This window comes from Lupinus angustifolius, chromosome LG07 (assembly GCF_001865875.1).
Source record: "Lupinus angustifolius cultivar Tanjil chromosome LG07, LupAngTanjil_v1.0, whole genome shotgun sequence".
In the NCBI taxonomy this organism is placed as follows: domain Eukaryota; kingdom Viridiplantae; phylum Streptophyta; class Magnoliopsida; order Fabales; family Fabaceae; genus Lupinus; species Lupinus angustifolius.
Window position 1 is genome coordinate 12,605 of NC_032015.1, and position 17,340 is coordinate 29,944.

The 17,340-nt window shown below is 36.7% G+C and overlaps 5 protein-coding genes across 9 annotated transcripts; 1 reads left to right on the forward strand and 4 right to left on the reverse strand.

Annotated features, from left to right (window-relative positions):
- LOC109353110 (FT-interacting protein 1) lies at positions 230 to 3,430 on the reverse strand. Of its 2 annotated transcripts, XM_019595281.1 has the most exons (2): positions 2,685 to 3,430; positions 230 to 2,654 (listed from the first exon to the last, which is right to left on the reverse strand). In XM_019595281.1, exons 1-2 carry the CDS (start codon positions 3,293 to 3,295, stop codon positions 245 to 247), a joined length of 3,021 nt encoding a protein of 1,006 aa, XP_019450826.1. In that variant the 5' UTR covers positions 3,296 to 3,430; the 3' UTR covers positions 230 to 244. The 2 variants fall into 2 exon arrangements, with proteins under 2 accessions (XP_019450826.1, XP_019450825.1); XM_019595280.1 differs by having other exon boundaries at positions 230 to 3,430.
- Positions 6,182 to 8,392, reverse strand: LOC109353112 (patellin-3). The gene is made up of 4 exons (XM_019595282.1): positions 7,433 to 8,392; positions 7,126 to 7,250; positions 6,833 to 6,983; positions 6,182 to 6,726 (listed from the first exon to the last, which is right to left on the reverse strand). The coding sequence occupies exons 1-4, from the start codon at positions 8,306 to 8,308 to the stop codon at positions 6,472 to 6,474; spliced, it is 1,407 nt and encodes a 468-aa protein (XP_019450827.1). The 5' UTR covers positions 8,309 to 8,392; the 3' UTR covers positions 6,182 to 6,471.
- On the forward strand, positions 8,782 to 9,511 carry LOC109353114. The gene is made up of 3 exons (XM_019595284.1): positions 8,782 to 8,973; positions 9,070 to 9,185; positions 9,287 to 9,511. Exons 1-3 carry the CDS (start codon positions 8,856 to 8,858, stop codon positions 9,305 to 9,307), a joined length of 255 nt encoding a protein of 84 aa, XP_019450829.1. The 5' UTR covers positions 8,782 to 8,855; the 3' UTR covers positions 9,308 to 9,511.
- Positions 10,855 to 13,055, reverse strand: LOC109353115 (putative quinone-oxidoreductase homolog, chloroplastic). 2 transcript variants are annotated; one of them, XM_019595286.1, is made up of 4 exons: positions 12,902 to 13,055; positions 12,536 to 12,683; positions 12,332 to 12,423; positions 10,855 to 11,727 (listed from the first exon to the last, which is right to left on the reverse strand). In XM_019595286.1, exons 1-4 carry the CDS (start codon positions 12,965 to 12,967, stop codon positions 11,038 to 11,040), a joined length of 996 nt encoding a protein of 331 aa, XP_019450831.1. In that variant the 5' UTR covers positions 12,968 to 13,055; the 3' UTR covers positions 10,855 to 11,037. The 2 variants fall into 2 exon arrangements, with proteins under 2 accessions (XP_019450831.1, XP_019450832.1); XM_019595287.1 differs by having other exon boundaries at positions 12,536 to 12,680; positions 12,902 to 13,054.
- On the reverse strand, positions 14,589 to 16,865 carry LOC109353116 (putative quinone-oxidoreductase homolog, chloroplastic). Of its 3 annotated transcripts, XM_019595289.1 has the most exons (5): positions 16,716 to 16,865; positions 16,398 to 16,497; positions 16,270 to 16,317; positions 16,066 to 16,157; positions 14,589 to 15,461 (listed from the first exon to the last, which is right to left on the reverse strand). In XM_019595289.1, the coding sequence occupies exons 1-5, from the start codon at positions 16,779 to 16,781 to the stop codon at positions 14,772 to 14,774; spliced, it is 996 nt and encodes a 331-aa protein (XP_019450834.1). In that variant the 5' UTR covers positions 16,782 to 16,865; the 3' UTR covers positions 14,589 to 14,771. The 3 variants fall into 3 exon arrangements, with proteins under 3 accessions (XP_019450834.1, XP_019450835.1, XP_019450833.1); XM_019595290.1 differs by lacking the exon at positions 16,270 to 16,317 and having other exon boundaries at positions 16,350 to 16,494; XM_019595288.1 differs by lacking the exon at positions 16,270 to 16,317 and having other exon boundaries at positions 16,350 to 16,497.

The following is a 17,340-nucleotide window of genomic DNA, read 5'->3' on the forward strand; positions in this document are numbered from 1 at the left end:
TCATAGACAATCCTTTTTTGGCATGTTTCATGAGTGAACAAACTTGCTTGTCTTAGCTAATTGAGAATGATGGCCATTCTTTTTGCAACAGTTGATTGGCGTAGTTAGCAATAATAGTAAGTAAAGCAAGTGATAATAACAATAATAAAGCTGTTACAAGCATGCAGGAATGTTTATTTTCATATTTGAAACAGGGACTCTGGATATAGGTTTTGCTGCATATGGTGCGGTAAGAAAAATCTGTTCAGAGCAGCAAATCTGATTTAGAAGGCAATCTCTTGAAGAAATTAACAGGCACAGATGGCATCTTGCTCCTAAACCGAGGATGACGCAGCATGTAGAGACCTACTAGAATTGCTACTAGTTGGAAAGGAGTAACATAAATGAAGATAGCCCAGATAAGTGAGAAGATGATGAAGATAGCTGTGGCCCTTGGGTCTCTCCAACTTAGTATGGCTTGAGCTCTTTCACCTTGAGTAGCCAAATCTCCACTCACTGTCTGTACTCTACCTGCCACACTCCTCAATCTGTCATACCTCATCCTCACAATATCTGAAGGTTTTGTTGTTGGAAAAGAGTCAAATTCCTCATCTAATTCATCAGGGTGAGTTGTTTCTGCTTGTGAAAGCCTAGCATCCATGTGGGGTGGATGCCTTGGCCTGAACCGGTAGTTCCAAATCCCAATTACAAATAGGTAAAGGAAAATGGTGGGGAAGATCAATTCTGGGTAGCAAACAAGTATCAAGAACAAGACATGAACAAGGCAAGTTGTTATGGGGTTTCTCCAAGTTGAAATGTCATTTAACCATTTACACATACCAGTAACTCCAGAGAGGAGTGACATAATGCGGTGAAAGTTGGCTTTGCTTCTCCTGAGACTCCACATATGGTAATCCACATCAAGCATATACTCCACTGCTTCACGCCTGAGTGGTGGCTCAGCCCTTGCAAGCCGTGCTGCCACAATCTGCATGGCCTGGTGACGAAGCCAATCTATGTGCCTAACAGGAATGGGTTGGACATAGTGCATTTTGGGAAGCAAAGGCCTTCCATACTGAGCAACCATATTAACCCAAGCTGTGCAAGTGAATCTCACTGCCAAGTGAAGCTCACCATTCTTCTTCAACCCATTAGGTTGGAGAACCAAGAGAGGATAATAATGAGTATATACTCTATCAGTCTCTAGAGTTGATAACCGAATTCTTACCTTTCCAATCCTCTGATCTCTACTTTCACTGCTCCCATTAACATGGCAATTGTCAAACACCCCAACTGTGACAACAGTGCATGGATCATGAACTTCCCAAGTATATTGCTCATTCCATCGAGGGGACAATGTGTCAAGAAGAGTTCTTGTTCGAACCCACTTGTTGCCATACTTGGCAACACAGTATGCATCTGTAGTTATGCCTTCTTTGGCCTTCATAGGTAGCAAATTGCGGGCACTCAGTATCCCAAGTTCGAGAATTCCAATGTTCTTCTTCCTTAAATGTTTGGAAGATGGCTGAAGATCACTACTAAAGTGTGTGGATTCATCAAGCACGTGATAGCCAGCTTCCAGAACAATTCGGAGGTGAATCTTGCTTGAGAATTTATCCTTCTTCTTCTCAGTTTCTTCCTCATCAACAGCTGAAGGCCTACGCAGATTGTACCAACGAGCATCAGGGAGCTTGCCGGTCTCGTGTTTGAGTGGAACATTTCTCACAGATATAATCTCCCTTCCTAATATTTCAACATTGCTAGGACCTACTTTGTCTTCGACTGTCACAATAATGAAATCCTCAAATGGCTCAGCTGCCACAAACATAAGTTCATCATTCCAAATTGGGCTATCAGTGCCTCTCATTGGAGAAGGCCCTGTGTATCTCATTTGATTACCAAGTTGTACCCTCACAACTGCCTCTGGAGCTCTACCTTTCTCAGAAGGGACAAGATCTTGAGCTTCAATTACTTGAACTCTAAGATAGTAAAGCTTTGGTGTGAAATATACCTTGGATCGTGTATTTGCAAGGTTCGAGTGACTCACATTATGAGCATCAGAGTGCCAGGCCTCTGGAAAGGACTCATCAGCTTGTGTTCCCATCCAAACTGCAAGCACGATTTCTCCATTATTGCTATCTTTCCACCCCTTCTTATTCTCCAACCTATACCATTGAGGTGCCAGTGGGCTATCTGGGGGTACTCGAAGAGGAACCTCAGTCAGATCAAACATAACTCTACCAACAAAATCATCTTTCCCTATATCCTTATCCTTCACAGTCACTTCAAGCAAATTTGATTGCAACCTCTCCTTGGAAAAGGCAAAAATCTGCTTCCAAATGGGGTGCTGGTTCTTCTCCAAATGCTTTGTGACACCTTTGTAGTTACCAAGCTTGATTTCCACATAAGGGTCAAGGCTTCCTGAGATATCCATGACTGGAAGGTCCTTTGCCTTGACCACATTGATATACAAGTAATGCATCTGTTCCACTAAATCATAGGTGGTTTCTACCTTGTTCCCTCCTCTGTATCGCAATCGAGCTGCTAGTGGTGGACTTGTCTCCACCAATGCATATTCAGGGTTTTGCTTTGGGATCTGCATTAACATTGCACTTGGTGGCCCCGCTTTTGCAAAATCAGCCCTCATTTCAATTGAGGCTGCCTGAGAAAAAGGCCTAGCTGCAGCGGAAGGGGGAGGGGGAGGCCTAGTAAAAGTAGGAGCAGCAGAAGTGGTTTTCTCAGCTCCTATGGAATGAAAAGTTCTAACTTCTTTTTCTATTTTCTTGTTCTTTTTCTCAAAATCACCAACCATGCTTTCTTGAGCATTTAGCATGTTAGTGCTTGTTTGTTGCAAAGGAGTCTCATTATCATGAGCTTCATATGACTGTGGTTGTGGAGGAGCAGTATTAGTAGTAGAAGGATCATAAAAAGCATAGAATCTAAGACCAATCTCTCCTTTGGGATCTGAGAATAGTCCACGTTGCTCAAGAGGGTAGCGTCTGACAGCAGCTTCAGACTCAGAAAGAGGGACAAAATGACCTGAAATGATGACCCTTCCAAGGCACTTTTTGCGGTGACCAAGTTTTCTATCATTGTGAACAGAGATTTGAATAGTCTTGTGAGGAAGGTGTGTTGGGTTATTAATGTTGAACAGTAACTTGTGATTCCAATAAGGATTGAGGTCTTTGTGCTTTGTTTCTGTTTTTTGTTGTTGGTCATCAAAAACAACCTCAACAAAAGGGCTGGCTGAGCCTTCTCCATCTACTGGTTTCAGGTCAATAGCATCAACAACTTGTACCACCAACCTGTTCATCATATTATCTAATTATATCACAATAAGTAAATGGAGTAGAACTGCTCAATTATCTATCTAGGAGGTGATGAGATGGTTATTATGTGGAGTATGAAGACAGGAACATTCATGTTGTATTGTATTGTATTGGTGTGTTTGGTGAATGATGTTCAATCACCCATTCATTCTTTTCTAGGTCTGTCTCTTTGCTTAGGATGACCCTCATCAATTCATCATGGTGGGGTTTACAGTACACACATTACAGTACATTACATTACATTGCAAAACTAGTAAGTACTGCTCATTTATTTTACTTTCACTGCTAAACACATGTACATTCATTGCTTTACATTCAGATTTAATTATATTTTTAAACTATATTATAATTCCATGTTTCAAAAGAACCTCAATACTCTTTTATATTTATTTCAATAAGATATTTCCATTTCGGATTTGGAAAAAAGTAGCAAAAAAGACTTTTTGTAAAATAAGTTGCATTCTAGTGGAGGATCTCAATCAATAAAAAAATGATTTATTAGATGAAGTGAAACTCCATCCATTTGTGTAGGCAAGTGGAAAGTCGGGTGAGTCTTAGGTTAGGTGAATGGGAAGGCAAAAGTGTGATGAGTCATTTGCGGCCTTTGAATCCAACTAAAGTTGAAAGTGACCAGTTTTGCTTTTGTCATAGTTGGACCATAACCTTTTCTAATCCTCCATGTCGGTTCCTTCTTCTTTTTAATAAGGTTTCATGCAGGTACATCAATGCATGGATTTATCATGTATTTTAGGAATATATGTATACGTATTAACGAGTAACAATAAATGGAAACGTGTATAAATGTATATAGTAAAAAACAATATCCAAATAGTAATATATTTTTAGACTATTGCAATTGCGTGGTGAGAGTGAGAGTGTTATAATATATAGTTATATGCTATTGTGTGGACGTCCAGTCCAATCCTTCATTTCTGCTTTGTTTCTTTCCTCAATTTCTTCCATTCCATTATTGCCAAAATATAATTTTTCAAAGGGGGCATTACCTTTCAAGGATAACCCCAATTGGTTGTTGTTGTGGAAGTGTGGAACTATCGAAATACCCTCTTTACAAAGACTCACACAATTAATATCATTTCTCCTGTTTTGCTGCACCATTCAACCCATCAGCACCAACATTTTCAGCAAATGTAGCCATTAATGAATCATCTGCATTTGACATTGGATGCTCTTAATTGCAAGCCATATGTTATTTAATCTACCATATTCTTGGAACACACAATAAAGATCTCTTAAATATGAACGGAAGATAATCATGAATGAAATACCTATGTTGAATTTACTAAGAAGAGGTGTTTTAGATCCTAGTATTTCTTGCCCAAAATCTAATGATATTTGGAAAAAAGCTCTGTTTTTGGTTCCGCTTTTTTCTGTCATTCACAAAAATGACAATACACATTTCCTACGTCATGAAGAATTGTTGCACGTGAATATGAAGAAGAGACATGTATGAAATTCTCTATGGTTTATTACTATCTGGAAATATATGACATGTTAGAAATCAGATTGTTTTTTGAAAATATAGCTCTCACTTGGACTAAGTTATAAAGTTAATCTATGTAAGCTCTTGGAGCATTTTAAAAGAGGGATTTTCTTATTCTTATGTTTATTATGCATTTCTTTATGTTAGACTATTATTATACTTTTGGTGATCACTTGTTCTTCTTAACCTCTACCTTTTCAATAATCTTTTATTTTGTGGCCGATAAAAATAGATACATTAAATATATCATTTTTTAAAATAAAATTATATTTATTCTAAAAATACTCATTAACATTCTCCTAATATCTATATTGCTAAACTGCACGTTAGGTCTTAGTTATGACTTTCTAATATTATTTGTGTAAGTTTTATTTCTTTTGTACAATGGTGCATTGCTTTTTTTTCTTGCATTGAACTCTCGTGTAACATATCAAGGACTTCCTGACTCAAGATGCTTTAGGCATGGTGTCTAATCAACTACTTCTATTTGTGTACCCCAAAAATATCACCTACTATTTCGGGTTGAAGATTTGACCAATTAATAATGCAAAGCAAAAAAGTGGAATCTGTGGTTTTAAATTTGGACAACGTTTAACGAACAATCGGCAATTTTAATTCAAAGTAATCAATTTTCTAGAAAATTCAATTTTTTGTTTCTATGCAGTATATCTCTCCACTTTTAGTAAGAAAATAATTGTGTCCTCCCACGAATGTCACTCACAAGAATTAAATCATAGGGACTAATGGAGTCTTACACTATTAAATCAACACCCTATCACAACTAAGGATGACAAAAAACCCAACACATGAGTACACATAGAAATATCTATAGCAACTACCCTCAATAATACCTTATAGGTGAGAACGAGTTTTATGATACTCGCACATACGTACCTACAAATTTATATATTTAGTTTTTAATTAAATTTTTATATATTTATTATTATTTTAAGATTATATATCATGAATTTTATTATTATTTCATAATAAATTACATATAATATCATAAATTTATCATATAAATATCATATTCATATAATCATTATTTTTACATATCGATTATTACGAAGTATATAAATATATAATTAAAAAAAAATTACTGGATACTCGCTGCACATAGTCGAAGTATACAAATATATAATTAAAAAACGTGAGTCGTAAGGTGGTTCGATGGTGAAGAGGGTGGTCGTAAGGAATAGAAGGTTGTGGGTTCGAGTTCTACCATCAACAAAAAATGGGAGTTATAAGAGTGGTTAATGATAAAGTGTAGGAGTTCAAGTCCACACCAAAATACTACTAACAAAGTTTGGCAAAGTTTTTTAGAATTCTCAAAACAAAGCTACTGAATCAAAACTGCGCACACATCATACATACAACAAAGTGATACACTATTCTGGTAACATAGAATCTCATAAACCAACTCTAATTCCAAATCCATGTGTGTTCTCTTCCTTGACATTTCTCAACAACAGAAAATAAAGGAACAATTTAGACTAGTTAAACACTTAAAATGTTTGTCTAGACAATCAAGTATTAAATACAATAAAGACAGACAGGACCAACAATAAAGATGAGTAATGAAATGAACAAATGATGCATGCATATTTCTTACTCCATAATTTCCTCCAAGTACCCAAAATGACTTCCTGTACATGATTTGTCTCAATCAGAATAGGGCTTGATCTTGAATCTGTAAAGAATCCTCTTCTTTTTCAAGGTGGGATTGTCGATAGTGAGGAATAATTTGCCGAGTTCACCAACTTTAAAGCTATTGGAAACCACTGGTTCATCAGTAGGGGACATCTTTGTGGTTTTCTGGATGATAACTGTATATCCATCTTTAGCATCAGGCTTGAATTCAGAACTATAGCTAACCTCCCAGCCCACCACTCGCAGCTCCCAAACAATAATGCATGTCTGGAAATCAAGCCGGTAGATATTTAATTCAGAGACTAATAACATGATAGAGTGTTTAGTTAATAATAAGAGTGAAAGAATCCAAAAGGGAGTGATGAAATCTCACCTCATAAATAGCAATTTCTACTGTCTGTTTTGTGTTTGGCTTTAAAGGAATCTCTGTGATAGGATCAGACATACTGAAATCAGGGTTGCAATCACAAAAATCAACACTTAGGCCACCATACTGTACAGGCACTTGCTCAGGAGATATATACCTATTTTAAAAATGAATATACATAAGAATGAGAAGACAACCCAACAAAGAAAGTAACAAAGATGAAGCGAAGACAACCCAACAAAGAAAGTAACAAAGATGAAGCTTTGATCCAAATAACAGAAGTTGGCAAAAGTAGTAACTTGAAAAGGGTATCGGGAGACTTGGATGGTCCTGCGAACACAAATTTGCTTTTGGTCCTGTGTGTCATGAAGGGACTGATCATGGTATAGAATGCAAGATACCACCAAGGGACATTGATGAAAACCTGCACCATTCAATCCAAAAATAGAAATAGATCAATCAAAAACCATATTGGTCCACTCCTTGTTTGTAATAATAATAATAATTAAGCACTTAGATTACCAATTAAGTTTCAAACTAAGTTGAGTGTTTAGTCGGAATGTAGCAAAACATATAGAGTTGAGGAATGTAAATTGGTAAGGTAACCTGTTTAGAGACGAACTCAGGATAATTGTCCTGAAGTAACTGCAAGGCTTGTTTGGTGGCGATGCGAAGTTGGCGTTTAGCAGGACCAGGAGAGTTGTGAAAGTCATTGACTTGAAGAATTGTATTAACTCCATCTTGAGTGAAATGAAGATGATTCCTGATACTCCTCTCCAAGAACTGAATCCTCCATCTAAGAAACTTAGTTGTCCTTTCCTGATTGGAGAAAGCTTTGTGATAGAGATCATTGTTCTGAAACTCACCATAGACATTATAACACACTGGATGACCTTCTCTATCATAACCGTGCATGAACACAACCTTGTCAAAGTCATCACCCAGATCTTCATCAATGAGTGCATCTATATCAAAGTCCTTTCGCCATTTGAGGGTGTTAGTAATCATGGTGAGTGCATCCTTGACTTTGAAGTCACGAGCTCTGAGGAACTTGAGGAGGATGATGTCAGTCCTGTCATCTTTGAGAAGAGGAACTCCCCAAATGGAAACCTCATATTTGGGATCGCCAGTGAGTAGGTTCTTAAGTTGTTGAAGAGAGTTTCTTTGGGGATCGGAGAGATCGGAAACTTTATTGCTCTCTTCCTTGAATGAAAGGAGATTGTGTGGAATAATCATCTTGTTGGAAGTGGATGATGATGATGCTGACGAGGCAGCAGTAGCAGTGTCAGCAGATACTTGTTGTTTTTCTTCTACTACATCATTGAAACCAGTGGTGGTGGTGGTGGTGGTGGTGGTGGTTTCAGTTGATTGTTGAAGCTGAGGAGTTACAAGAGTGGATGATAGATCTGTTTCTGTGACAGTAACAGAAGGAGGATGAGGATGAGGATGAGGAGGAGATGGGTTAGAATGAGTATCAGCCATTTGGGATTGAGAGAGAGAGAAGAAGAAGAAGTGGAGAAAGAGTAGTCCAGAAATAGAAGAAGAGGGTTTGTTCGACAGAGACAGACAAACAGACAGAGTGGTAATAAGTAACAACTCCAACTCCAATATCCACCGTATCCAATGTCACTCACTCACTCACTCCTTTATTCATCTAACCATTATTACAACTAAAATATCTAAATTGCCCCATTTTTCACTTCCACGCACTCATCATCTTTAATTTTTTTGTTCTTAGATGAAAAGATTAAGACAACTTTTTTATTTTTTAAAAAGAGTTTTAGAAAAGTAAGAGATAAATAAATAATAATTGAAAGGGCATATTTTATTTATTGTATAGATATGAATAAAAAAAAGAATATTAAAAAAGGAATATGAAGGGGAGTGGGTTGGGCCAAAGAGGAGAGAAGAGATAAGAGCCCGGCCTAGTAATTGTAGAGTTGTAGTAGTAGTAGAGGAGTGGGTGATATTGGAGGAGATTGTTGTTTGTTAATTGTGTGTGTTGGATTGAAACAGAGAGAGAGAGAGAATGGGGAATATTAGGAAGGAAGAAGTTGATGCGAAATGGGACGCGTGCGCTGATCTCACCCTCCGCCGCTTCATCTACTCTACCCTCGCCGGTGCTTTTGGTGGCCTCCTCCTTTTCAGTCAGTCTCTCATATTTGTTCCTATTTATTTATTTATTTATTCCGATTATTATTTAATCAGTAAAATTAATTTTGAATAATAATGAATTGAAATAGGGAGCCCTACTAGTCGGTGGGCATCGGTAGCTTTCGGTGCTGGAGTTGGAATTGGATCTGCATACTCTCATTGTTCTCCTCTTTTTAACGCTCAGGATCCCTCTCCTCCTATTCAGGTTTCTTTTTCATTTTTTATCTGCCAATTTATTATTATTATTATTATTATTATTATTATTATTATTATTCTTACTTTTCGATTCGTTTTCTTTTGTTTCAGAATCTGCAAGACGCTGAGTAGGTTTTATAATGGATGCACCCTCCTCAAATACATTTTTCTCGTTATGTTTATCCCAGTCCCTTTTACCCCATTCAAGTTATGTAGCACTATCATCATTTCATAAGTGAATTAACTAAATCTATGCAGACCTCATTCACAACCTATTGTCGTGTCATCCAAAAATATAAGAGTAACACAATTGCTTTTTGCATACTTCATTTTCTATATCTCATTGCTACTATCATCTTATTTATGCATACCCACTTGTATTTAATAGAATCGTTTAGCCAATGTTTGGATTGGTAGAAAATGGTAGAATAGCATTCATTCAATGTTAACATTGTGTAGTTGAAGATTGAGTACAATGGAACTTAACGGAATACATTACAGCCCATCACATTCAATCCTGCATCTTAAAATTAAACGACATTTTTCATCCCCTATTAACCCCTCCCTCATCTACAACCTCCATTGTTGAACATTACACTGATGATCAGTGTAATATAGTACCACCAAATGCTTCACCATTTACTACTCATCATGCTCATTTCTCTCTTTAACTTACTCCAAACCCTACAATGTCACGCTCTCAGCCTTTACTCATCATATGCAACTTCAGTCATGCATGATTCACGCTCTTCTTAATATTGGATGGATAAATTATTTTTTAACGCCAGCTATTATAAGGTAATGTGATTTTTTATTGTTGCTGTTAATGTTATGCATAGATAAATTATTGTGATCAAGTGAATTTATACCAAATCCTTACATATAAAAGTCAATGAAATTGGGATGATGTAGTGATGCCATATAAAATTCTTGTCAAGTGCATACATCCCTTTCTCTTGAATTTTTATTCAAAAATTGATATTTGTTATTATGTGATGCAAAAACTGAAGATGAAGTAATAGAAATTTTATTGTTGTTGGTGAGAATATAGTTTGTGTAATTTTTAGCAGTGGAGTTAAACGAGCAGGTATTGTTGTTCCTTGAGACAGATATTCAACTAAAGTATATAATGCGAAATAGATATTGAAATCTTAACGTTAAGAGTTTATTGGCTTGGCTGAAATTGGTGCACGTGGGGTGAGCCACAAGTAAGAGAGAATGATGTGATGTAGCTAATTAATTAAAGCTATATGTAAGTATGTCTTTTATTTTTATGGTTCATTTGGTGTTACTTGCAAGCAACCTCAATACAACTAGGTTATTAAAATGTGGTGTTGGAACAATAACATTCACATATGCGTGGTTTGGTGCTGCAATGCAGTAGTTCACAGAACTTCACACTAGGAGATTGAGAGTGGTAAGGATTTGGTGTGTGAATATGGATGGAGGGTCAGGAGACTTGTTCCCAACTCATGAAATTAGGAATCTGAGCAAATTCAAGCCCGAGCATCCCACCTCCCGAGAAAGTGTACTATAATCTACATACATAGCATGTGGTAACAGATGATAATTCACCATTTCTAACCGTTGATTTTCTTTTCTGAAATTAGACTTCTCACCTTGAATTTCACTTTCTTCTCAAGTTCTTAACCCCTTTCTAGAAAACAAAACTTGGTAGGAGACAAGACAAGTAATCCAATACAGCATCCTTATGTTATCATTTACAAACCATCAAGAGAATATCAACAAACATGTACTTCAATCCTTTCAGCATATGATATGCCTACTTATTCATTTATATATGAGCTTACAGAAAACATTGCACAATAAGATAGGAATACAGCAAACCAAGCAAACTGTGATTACGGTTCCACAATGATTTTTCCAGTAGCATGGCCGTCAATGCTCTTAGCCCAAGCATCTTCAGCTTTGCTCAAAGGAAACTTAGAGTCAATAACAGTCTTCAGCTTCCCATCCTTCACTAACTGAACTAGATATTCCAGGCCCTCACGCTTGACTGTTACGAAAAATGGCACCAGCTGCTTCTTTGAAAAGGTAAGTTTCTTCAGGGCGAAAGTCGTCAATGAACTCAGACTAGGCGTCAAATCAACTACCTTTCCATTTTCAGTCAAATTAGGGTCAAAAGTTGACCATGGTATTCCGGTTGTACAATGTATCACTGCATCGTATTTCCTACCAGATGGACTTGTTAGAGCTGCTCCCTCTGGAGTCCTGTAGTCAAGAACCTCATCAGCACCTAAACTCTTAACAAAGTCAATGTTGCGAGCCCCGCAAGTGGCTGTCACATGTGTGTTCCCGAGTTTTGCTAGTTGAACAGCATAGTGACCGACACCGCCTGATGCAGCAGTTATTAAAATGTTCTTGGGCTGTCCACTCCCATCAAGCTTGACTCCTGCAACTTGAGTGAGGGCATCATGAGCAGTGAGACCAGCAATAGGTAAGGCTGCAGCTTCAGCAGCCAACACTTCGGATGGTCTGGCAGCGGTTAAGCTCTCACTAGCCACAGCAAACTCAGCAAATCCACCTCCATACTGCCATTCAGCATAAACAACACATACAATGGTTATCAGATAGTTAACTGAGTAAATCATAAATAATAACATGCCAGTTAGGTTCTGTCTAATCTTGGAACATGATTGTGTTGTTGTCATATCAGTTGGTGCTCGAGATTTAGCTGCAGAAACAGCCCTTCCATTGACAGGGGGCTCCATACATAAGAGCATAAGACCCTCCCCCAAAGCCCACAATGGCAGGAGCCTGGAGCATACTGCCCAAGTAATTGACTAAATCTAATGCACACTCAAGTAAAGCATATGGTTGTCCTTTGGTAGTTATAAATTTATTACCGATAGAGGGTATGAAATCAATATCTATGACAAATATTCCTTGGTTTTTCAGATCACCAAAGAGTAAGGAGAATTCCAATTCAACCCTTTGATTGAAAACTGAATTTGTGCTGCAATTTGCATTTGAAAGATGATTTTATTCTTCCTCTATTTAAAAAGTTTTGCTTCTTGTCCACAATAATCTAGATTTAGCCAAGGTTAGAATTGTACCCCCAACCCAAAGGTAGTCAAACATCATTTTAAGTTGAAAAACAGTAGGAAAGGGAAAGAAGAAGAAGAATAAAAGTACTTGATGAGTGAGTTTAGCAACAACTTTGTCACCAACTTTAAAATCTTTGACTTGTGGTCCAACCTCTACTACCTCTCCTGCAACATCAGTGCCTGTTCCAGAAATGGTTATATTATTATAAAGCAAGAGGATGGGATGTAATTATAACATAAATCAATTGGAATTGGAATTGGAATTGGAATTGGAATTGAGGGATTAACTTACAAGGAATATGGGGAAACTGACGAGGTAAGAATAAAGGGCGCAGAAGACCTTTCTGAATCTTCCAATCAACGGGGTTAATGGTAATTGCATCCAATTTCAGCAAAACCTCATTTTTATTTGGACTGGGAACAGGAACTTCAACATGCTGCTTATATAAGATCAAAATTAACTATTTTCAATCAAAGCAAGTAACATCTAAATCATATTATAAAAGATTAAAATAAGATCCGCTTGTCTTGATTCTGAATTATGTTGCAAAGAAGGAAGAAGCAATAACCTAAAATCCTATTTATTTATGTTGTAGAATTGTGAGTTGAGAAAGAATGAAAGAGAATAATAATAAAGAAATAAAAAGGAGAGTGAAACCTTCAAGGATGCGGAACCACCACCGTAGGAATCGTAGTGAAGAGCTTGCATCAACTTCCTCGACATATCTGATGATATGATATCAATCGTTTCAACACTTCCTCCTCAATCTCTTATATATATAGTATAGACACATGGAGTCAGAATAATAAATATTAATTTTCATTTCTTACTTTAACAATCAAGATAAATAAATGACTTTTTCCCACTATATTTGGTAAATGCGATGCAAATTATGTATATATTATTTACGAAATTAATTTTACTTCCATGCTACTATCAAATAAATATTATCATAAAATATTTAAAAAAATGAGTATAAAAAAGTGTTCAAGCTCCCTATTGTGAACTTTGGTAATAACAATGAAGTGGCTGAATTGTAATGCTTCCATTGCAAGTGCTCCCTCCCGCTTAAGCGTCCTTAGTAGAGAGCATTTTGGATCTCTTGCGTCCATACAAGATTACACAATAGAAGGATTTTCTCCATCTTAGGGTTGTTTCATATGCCTGACTTCTATAGTCATAAATTACCAATGTACATAAACAGAATCAAAAACAAATTTACAATCCTCTCTATGTTTTGTTTCACCTTTGCTGCTTTGAAAATCATTATAATTTTGAAAGATTAAAAAATCAATGAACGTAATTTGTAATAAAACTTACTGATACCATTTGACACAGACAGTCAAACCTAATAATGGAATTAAGTAGCTATCCTTGGCAGGTATAATTGGAGCTCCTTCTTATAAGCCTTTCCCATAATCTCATATTTCTCATTACTATTGAAGACAAATTCCTTTTTGTAGGAGTTGGATTCACGCCGGATATTGTTCACAAGATACTTTTAAAAGATCCTTTTGATCAAGTGAATTTATACCAAATCCTTACATATAAAAGTCAATGAAATTGGGATGATGTAGTGATGCCATATAAAATTCTTGTCAAGTGCATACATCCCTTTCTCTTGAATTTTTATTCAAAAATTGATATTTGTTATTATGTGATGCAAAAACTGAAGATGAAGTAATAGAAATTTTATTGTTGTTGGTGAGAATATAGTTTGTGTAATTTTTAGCAGTGGAGTTAAACGAGCAGGTATTGTTGTTCCTTGAGACAGATATTCAACTAAAGTATATAATGCGAAATAGATATTGAAATCTTAACGTTAAGAGTTTATTGGCTTGGCTGAAATTGGTGCACGTGGGGTGAGCCACAAGTAAGAGAGAATGATGTGATGTAGCTAATTAATTAAAGCTATATGTAAGTATGTCTTTTATTTTTATGGTTCATTTGGTGTTACTTGCAAGCAACCTCAATACAACTAGGTTATTAAAATGTGGTGTTGGAACAATAACATTCACATATGCGTGGTTTGGTGCTGCAATGCAGTAGTTCACAGAACTTCACACTAGGAGATTGAGAGTGGTAAGGATTTGGTGTGTGAATATGGATGGAGGGTCAGGAGACTTGTTCCCAACTCATGAAATTAGGAATCTGAGCAAATTCAAGCCCGAGCATCCCACCTCCCGAGAAAGTGTACTATAATCTACATACATAGCATGTGGTAACAGATGATAATTCACCATTTCTAACCGTTGATTTTCTTTTCTGAAATTAGACTTCTCACCTTGAATTTCACTTTCTTCTCAAGTTCTTAACCCCTTTCTAGAAAACAAAACTTGGTAGGAGACAAGACAAGTAATCCAATACAGCATCCTTATGTTATCATTTACAAACCATCAAGAGAATATCAACAAACATGTACTTCAATCCTTTCAGCATATGATATGCCTACTTATTCATTTATATATGAGCTTACAGAAAACATTGCACAATAAGATAGGAATACAGCAAACCAAGCAAACTGTGATTACGGTTCCACAATGATTTTTCCAGTAGCATGGCCGTCAATGCTCTTAGCCCAAGCATCTTCAGCTTTGCTCAAAGGAAACTTAGAGTCAATAACAGTCTTCAGCTTCCCATCCTTCACTAACTGAACTAGATATTCCAGGCCCTCACGCTTGACTGTTACGAAAAATGGCACCAGCTGCTTCTTTGAAAAGGTAAGTTTCTTCAGGGCGAAAGTCGTCAATGAACTCAGACTAGGCGTCAAATCAACTACCTTTCCATTTTCAGTCAAATTAGGGTCAAAAGTTGACCATGGTATTCCGGTTGTACAATGTATCACTGCATCGTATTTCCTACCAGATGGACTTGTTAGAGCTGCTCCCTCTGGAGTCCTGTAGTCAAGAACCTCATCAGCACCTAAACTCTTAACAAAGTCAATGTTGCGAGCCCCGCAAGTGGCTGTCACATGTGTGTTCCCGAGTTTTGCTAGTTGAACAGCATAGTGACCGACACCGCCTGATGCAGCAGTTATTAAAATGTTCTTGGGCTGTCCACTCCCATCAAGCTTGACTCCTGCAACTTGAGTGAGGGCATCATGAGCAGTGAGACCAGCAATAGGTAAGGCTGCAGCTTCAGCAGCCAACACTTCGGATGGTCTGGCAGCGGTTAAGCTCTCACTAGCCACAGCAAACTCAGCAAATCCACCTCCATACTGCCATTCAGCATAAACAACACATACAATGGTTATCAGATAGTTAACTGAGTAAATCATAAATAATAACATGCCAGTTAGGTTCTGTCTAATCTTGGAACATGATTGTGTTGTTGTCATATCAGTTGGTGCTCGAGATTTAGCTGCAGAAACAGCCCTTCCATTGACAGGGGGCTCCATACATAAGAGCATAAGACCCTCCCCCAAAGCCCACAATGGCAGGAGCCTGGAGCATACTGCCCAAGTAATTGACTAAATCTAATGCACACTCAAGTAAAGCATATGGTTGTCCTTTGGTAGTTATAAATTTATTACCGATAGAGGGTATGAAATCAATATCTATGACAAATATTCCTTGGTTTTTCAGATCACCAAAGAGTAAGGAGAATTCCAATTCAACCCTTTGATTGAAAACTGAATTTGTGCTGCAATTTGCATTTGAAAGATGATTTTATTCTTCCTCTATTTAAAAAGTTTTGCTTCTTGTCCACAATAATCTAGATTTAGCCAAGGTTAGAATTGTACCCCCAACCCAAAGGTAGTCAAACATCATTTTAAGTTGAAAAACAGTAGGAAAGGGAAAGAAGAAGAAGAATAAAAGTACTTGATGAGTGAGTTTAGCAACAACTTTGTCACCAACTTTAAAATCTTTGACTTGTGGTCCAACCTCTACTACCTCTCCTGCAACATCAGTGCCTGTTCCAGAAATGGTTATATTATTATAAAGCAAGAGGATGGGATGTAATTATAACATAAATCAATTGGAATTGGAATTGGAATTGGAATTGGAATTGGAATTGGAATTTACAAGGAATATGGGGAAACTGACGAGGTAAGAATAAAGGGCGCAGAAGACCTTTCTGAATCTTCCAATAGGGATTAACTTACAAGGAATATGGGGAAACTGACGAGGTAAGAATAAAGGGCGCAGAAGACCTTTCTGAATCTTCCAATCAACGGGGTTAATGGTAATTGCATCCAATTTCAGCAAAACCTCATTTTTATTTGGACTGGGAACAGGAACTTCAACATGCTGCTTATATAAGATCAAAATTAACTATTTTCAATCAAAGCAAGTAACATCTAAATCATATTATAAAAGATTAAAATAAGATCCGCTTGTCTTGATTCTGAATTATGTTGCAAAGAAGGAAGAAGCAATAACCTAAAATCCTATTTATTTATGTTGTAGAATTGTGAGTTGAGAAAGAATGAAAGAGAATAATAATAAAGAAATAAAAAGGAGAGTGAAACCTTCAAGGATGCGGAACCACCACCGTAGGAATCGTAGTGAAGAGCTTGCATCAACTTCCTCGACATATCTGATGATATGATATCAATCGTTTCAACACTTCCTCCTCAATCTCTTATATATATAGTATAGACACATGGAGTCAGAATAATAAATATTAATTTTCATTTCTTACTTTAACAATCAAGATAAATAAATGACTTTTTCCCACTATATTTGGTAAATGCGATGCAAATTATGTATATATTATTTACGAAATTAATTTTACTTCCATGCTACTATCAAATAAATATTATCATAAAATATTTAAAAAAATGAGTATAAAAAAGTGTTCAAGCTCCCTATTGTGAACTTTGGTAATAACAATGAAGTGGCTGAATTGTAATGCTTCCATTGCAAGTGCTCCCTCCCGCTTAAGCGTCCTTAGTAGAGAGCATTTTGGATCTCTTGCGTCCATACAAGATTACACAATAGAAGGATTTTCTCCATCTTAGGGTTGTTTCATATGCCTGACTTCTATAGTCATAAATTACCAATGTACATAAACAGAATCAAAAACAAATTTACAATCCTCTCTATGTTTTGTTTCACCTTTGCTGCTTTGAAAATCATTATAATTTTGAAAGA

Excerpts from the sequence above, each read along its gene's own strand:
- LOC109353114 (XM_019595284.1), top strand. The coding sequence starts at position 8,856 with ATGGGGAATATTAGGAAGGAAGAAGTTGATGCGAAATGGGACGCGTGC. Across the intron at positions 8,974-9,069 it reads TGGTGGCCTCCTCCTTTTCA|GGAGCCCTACTAGTCGGTGG; the intron begins GTCAGTCTCTCA and ends GAATTGAAATAG. Across the intron at positions 9,186-9,286 it reads ATCCCTCTCCTCCTATTCAG|AATCTGCAAGACGCTGAGTA; the intron begins GTTTCTTTTTCA and ends CTTTTGTTTCAG.
- LOC109353115 (XM_019595286.1), bottom strand. The coding sequence starts at position 12,967 with ATGTCGAGGAAGTTGATGCAAGCTCTTCACTACGATTCCTACGGTGGT. Across the intron at positions 12,684-12,901 it reads GTGGTTCCGCATCCTTGAAG|CAGCATGTTGAAGTTCCTGT; the intron begins GTTTCACTCTCC and ends ATCTTATATAAG. Across the intron at positions 12,424-12,535 it reads TCAGTTTCCCCATATTCCTT|GCACTGATGTTGCAGGAGAG; the intron begins GTAAGTTAATCC and ends TTTCTGGAACAG.
- LOC109353116 (XM_019595289.1), bottom strand. The coding sequence starts at position 16,781 with ATGTCGAGGAAGTTGATGCAAGCTCTTCACTACGATTCCTACGGTGGT. Across the intron at positions 16,318-16,397 it reads TGATTGGAAGATTCAGAAAG|GTCTTCTGCGCCCTTTATTC; the intron begins GTCTTCTGCGCC and ends AGATTCAGAAAG. Across the intron at positions 16,158-16,269 it reads TCAGTTTCCCCATATTCCTT|GCACTGATGTTGCAGGAGAG; the intron begins GTAAATTCCAAT and ends TTTCTGGAACAG.
- LOC109353112 (XM_019595282.1), bottom strand. The coding sequence starts at position 8,308 with ATGGCTGATACTCATTCTAACCCATCTCCTCCTCATCCTCATCCTCAT. Across the intron at positions 7,251-7,432 it reads CTGAGTTCGTCTCTAAACAG|GTTTTCATCAATGTCCCTTG; the intron begins GTTACCTTACCA and ends TGAATGGTGCAG. Across the intron at positions 6,727-6,832 it reads TAGAAATTGCTATTTATGAG|ACATGCATTATTGTTTGGGA; the intron begins GTGAGATTTCAT and ends CTTGATTTCCAG.
- LOC109353110 (XM_019595280.1), bottom strand. The coding sequence starts at position 3,295 with ATGATGAACAGGTTGGTGGTACAAGTTGTTGATGCTATTGACCTGAAA.